Source organism: Fusarium musae, chromosome 1 (assembly GCF_019915245.1).
Source record: "Fusarium musae strain F31 chromosome 1, whole genome shotgun sequence".
NCBI lineage: Eukaryota > Fungi > Ascomycota > Sordariomycetes > Hypocreales > Nectriaceae > Fusarium > Fusarium musae.
Window position 1 is genome coordinate 3,383,068 of NC_058387.1, and position 4,849 is coordinate 3,387,916.

General features: G+C 50.0%; 2 protein-coding genes across 2 annotated transcripts; both read right to left on the reverse strand.

The window, feature by feature from the left end:
* Nucleotides 1–249: 249 nt before the first annotated feature.
* Nucleotides 250–1,722, reverse strand: J7337_001014 (uncharacterized protein; the record flags this gene model as incomplete). Its single annotated transcript, XM_044818759.1, has 1 exon — nucleotides 250–1,722. The coding sequence occupies one exon, from the start codon at nucleotides 1,720–1,722 to the stop codon at nucleotides 250–252; it is 1,473 nt and encodes a 490-aa protein (XP_044686461.1).
* Nucleotides 1,723–3,254: 1,532 nt separating this feature from the next.
* On the reverse strand, nucleotides 3,255–4,393 carry J7337_001015 (uncharacterized protein; the record flags this gene model as incomplete). The annotated part of the gene is made up of 2 exons (XM_044818760.1): nucleotides 3,255–3,635; nucleotides 3,689–4,393. The coding sequence occupies 2 exons, from the start codon at nucleotides 4,391–4,393 to the stop codon at nucleotides 3,255–3,257; spliced, it is 1,086 nt and encodes a 361-aa protein (XP_044686462.1).
* Between the last annotated feature and the right edge of the window lie 456 nt (nucleotides 4,394–4,849).

A 4,849-nucleotide genomic window follows, 5' to 3' on the forward strand; every position in this document is an offset into this window, starting at 1 on the left:
CTGCCCAAGAAGCCTTAGGTTCTGACACCATGAATGCCTTAGTTCTGCAGGGTAGGTGGCACTTGATAACAAGAAATTGGCTTCCATGTTACAACTGTCACTCATCGATACGCCAAACGTCCGTCCACTACTAACAAGATTCCATTTCGCTGGCAAAAGGTATATCCTCCAAAATCCACATTCAAATCCCAACCAGCAAACATTCTCATTTAATCCATAATCGTAAGGTATATATGTATATCATCATGCTCAAGCCGACATGAGCTCAAGCATATCCTTCATCCGATAATCAAGCACCGGGGTCTTCCAATCATCTTGTAGTAGTCCATATCTCTCCGTTGCATTCCCCTTCGGCTTCCGGGCATTCAGCGCCCAGTATCCAAAATCAGAATCTTTCTCGTGGAGGAAACGAACTAGGTGCTGCCAGTAATTGGCATCACCAACAGACGGCTGCACAGGCGCCCCGATCTCGCCAACCCACACAGGGGCAATCTGCTTATCGATGATGTATCCCCAGTTATGGTGCATCGTCTTCGCGAATGAGTCGTAGTCCCGCTGAAGGAAACGGCCCTCCCAGCTTCCCCAACCAGACCAGGCGTACACGTGTGCTGAGTAGACTAGTCGGTGGGTAACATCCAACAGGATAGGGCTTTTGCACACCTTGGACAGATCGTTGGAAGACTCAGTGCCCTCGACTATGACGAGCCAGTCCCTATTCATCTGGAGAAGTCGGTTACCGCATCTTTCAGCAGCTGATGCCCACTTCGACCACGGCATGGTACCCCAAAGTCCGCGGATCTCATTCCTGAGATCAACACCAATGACAAGCGGGTTGTTGATATGAGGGAGCATGATAGTCTCCCAGTGTTGGATCCATTCGTCCTCGGTCTGTCGCACCCTACATATGGGGCCTAAATGATCATTCGACCAGCCAGCATCACAGGGATCAGCGCCGCAACACCATGTTGCGCTGGTTATGTGGTTGTTCACAATGACAGCGATGCCCGATTTAGTCAGCGTCTGAACAATAGCATGGAATACATCCAATGCCCTCAGGCCGACCAGGTCGGGATTTGCGCGAAGGTGTTTTTCTTCGACAACTGGATTCTTGATGACCAACTCATCAGCATAAGGTAGCCTCACACTATTGAAGCCGAGCCTCTTGATAGTCTTTGCAATATCATCGCGATGTTGGATATCCAAACCCCCGGTGACAAAGAACTCATCACTGGCACCATACCAGTTCACCGAGGCCAGCTTGAAACGACGACCGTTGACATCTACAATATCTCGTCCTCTCGTCCGTAAAGGGAGTGTATAGTTGGTGATTTGAAGATGCTCTGGAGGCGGGGGCAACGGGTTCTGGCTAAATCGTTCACTGGCAGCATCAGGGATCCAGCTCCGACGCAATGCGGCCTCGACCTTCCAGCGATATGCGTATCCGGCTCCAAGACATAGTAGTAAAGCAGCGAGGAGAATTGCGCTACTTGGGCTACGTAGACAACTGCATCTCCGTGTTCGTGTCCGGATCCAGGGTCGCCTTTGAGTTATTGGCTTCTCGGAGTCAGCGAATCGAACACGCCGTCTGGTTTTTTTCGTCGGCCCCAAGTCTTGGTCAAATTCTCCATCCTCGTTTTGATGCTCGTTTCCATCCTCCATGATACGATTCTGCTCAATATCCGTCCAGTCGCCGAGTAAGTGGTTCCGTTGTGAGTCGTCCATCGGAGTCGGAGTCGGAGAGCGGGGCCGCGTCCCGCCAAGGAAATGCGGCACGCGAAGACCTGACCACATTCTTCCACTTTGAGGCTGAAGTCACGTTCCTGAGCCTTATCGTGTTCGGTTATGTATTTGAGAGCTTCAACTGAGGATACTGATATGGATATGCTGAGCTCGATAAAGACAAGGTAATAATCTTTATCTTTGTTTGGTAGACCGTCTTGAGGGCCTTGCCCGGGCTGTTATAATCCGTGGAGGCAGTGTCTGTGTATGAACGGGCTTAAAACAAAACTTCAATTGGTAATTTTTTTATGAGGGTATCAATCATGGATGATGGTCTTGGGAACAAGGCGGAATCAAAGACAACAAGTCACACTGAGAGGGCTGTCCCGGAGCTATTTATCATGCCTCGAGCCTTCAAGTACCCATGGAGCTCCTTGACATACCCAGTCCGATCGCCAAGTTATACTCAGGTCCTCCTCTTCCGGCTCATCCGGAAGAGCATGCAGGGCGTTGTGACTAATAGAGCGTGGTTGATGGAGAGTGGTCATGACACCACGCGACACGGCATTGGGCAGAGACCTCAATTCCGTCATTGGTGAGCTTAAGCTTACTTGTTTGACTAATCGGCTCGCTTCTTTGCTTTCATCATTCATTCTCGGGCGGGACGGACATAGCGGATTTTCTCATCTTTGCATGTAGCTTGACATTATTAATAAGTAAGTAATTGACAGCTTGTAGTCCGCATCAGCTATGGAAATGTCATGATCAGGCGCATGCCAAACAACCCAGATCAGGGAAGATCACACGGCGGTGCTTGGCATCTTCATAAAAGCCCGTATCGCCGAACTCGAACACGACGATTCGTTCTCGGTGCCCGCATAACTCCATTGAGTGAGTGTTGCTGAATCCGCAGCTTCCGGTACTTGCCCGGCCTAGCACCTCCATGATTCAGATCAGCTTTTGTTTTTGCCATTCCCAGCTTTTGTCTGGGGTCGCACTCGATCTGCTGCAACACTGGCACCATGAACCAGCCCGCACGCGGCATCTCTAAGTCGTCTCGTCTCCGTCCATCCATGCATATTCCCGCGAAGGACGAATGTCTGAGACAATGCCATTCTATATATGGAGTCACAGACTCACCATTACATTTCCTCCCCCTTCTTCCTTTGCTTTTTCGTTATGAGTCTGATCGGCTGATTCGTCACGTTGACATCTTCCTCAATTGCCGTTCCTCCTTTATTTTCCCGTGTCGAATTGCAAAAGTTCAAACACCTCGCTGTCGCATTGATGGGCATTTCCATCCTTCAAGTTTGCTTAACAAAGTAAATGCAGTCGTTGGCGTCAATCTCCTAAGCCTGATATGGATAGGAATTGCGGCGGACGGTCTTGATCGCTCTGCGGCCGTCATATTTTTGGGTATCATCCGAGCCAGCATGCGCGCTGCCGTTTCCCGGCGGGTATATAGATTATATGTAAGTACATTCATGAATTAGTAGTCTCCTCTTGACTCTTTTCGTATGTGCGGTCACCTCTCGTCATGTTCGGTTCATGGCAAGGGGGTTCATCTCTTTGCTATAAGTCAGCATCGGATATGAATCTCCCGTCTCCCGCCCAGTAGGCGGAGGCCTGGGGCTCGAAAACGAACGCACTGGCGCATGGTAGCGTGCAGTCGAACCGAAGTAATCAGGAGTTCTGCGTCCACTCTCTGGGGATTTCACTGGAGTAATGGGTGTTACTGCCGCGCTCGAATCTCTTGAGAGCATCTCGTACGAACGTGGATGGTTCTTTACGTCAACGCGTGCGTCGACCGACACAAATTCCTTCTTGTTCCGGGTAAATGGCTTCTTGATCAAGTCAATCCAGCCTTGAACCATTGACCATCTTCCGAGGAAGAGGATCAGCCAGAGACCATTCAGCTATGGTTGTCAGCAAGCAATTCGGCATCGCGATACTAATGAAGGACACTTACCGCCAAGAGAAGGAGGACAGCCGTGACAGTCGCTTCGTTGATGACCAGAGAGGATGCATCATCTAGACAAGGTTCCTTTTTGCCCTTTTCTTTGAAGAGGCATGCGACGAAAGCGCCTGCTTTGGTGGGATCGTCGGCAACAGACTGAACCACGTTGTCTTGAAATACAAAAACGACAGAGAAAAAGATGACATCAGCAATGATGATGAGCACAATGGCAATACCACGCCATTGCAGTGCGATAACTCGACGAACTCGACGGTAGACCTGCCTTGGGTTCATGGTCTTGATGCTTTGTGTATAGGTGGGCAAGCTAGAGCCCTCGGAGGATGCGCCATTGTCAGACAACGATGCCAAGTAGACCTTGATACAATAACCAAAGGTGGCGAAAGTAATAATAACGGTCAGTCCAGCGAACAGGAGAAGCGGGATCCAAAAGTCGGCCAGACTGTTCTCATGGTTGATATGGCATGTTGCACCAAAACGGAACGAAACGCCGCTAAAGACGAGAGCCAGAGTTATACCCAGGATAGGAACGCCCCATCCAGCTGCCTGAGCAAAGATCATGAAGTTCTTGCCAACGAGAACTTGCCAGCATATCTGTAGGTGAAGCGATACCGACCTGAGAAACACCCACATGATACCTGCCCATCCACCAAGAAGGAGAAAGGTACCTGAAGCGCCACAGACCTTGCTAGTCTGCATGCTATGCGGAGTGATCGTGTTGTAGCATTGCTCTGGTTGTGCTGCAAGAGGAATCACGAAACCCATCTACAATCCAAAACAAGTCAGCGATTTCAAGAGACTAGACATGCGATGCCCACTGTGCCGTCACCTACATTCATAAGCAAGATGGCGACTGTAAGACAGATGCTCAGGTAATGGCGGTTGGTCTTTTCTACAGGCAAGAATGCCCATGATAAAAGAAGAAAGATACAACAAATCTGGCTGAAGAGCGAAACCCAGTTCGCAACCGCCGTCAAGGTGTCGAACCGGTCGGGGTAGACCCAATCCGTCATTGGACAAGGCAGACAACATTGGATAGTTGCTCTTGTTTGGCAGAGGCGCCCATCGACAACTAGATGTCTGTCAGGGGAATCATTCAGTGCTTCCAATTCGCAGCTCGCTTACATCCGCCCTCAGAAGGGAATAACGCGGCAT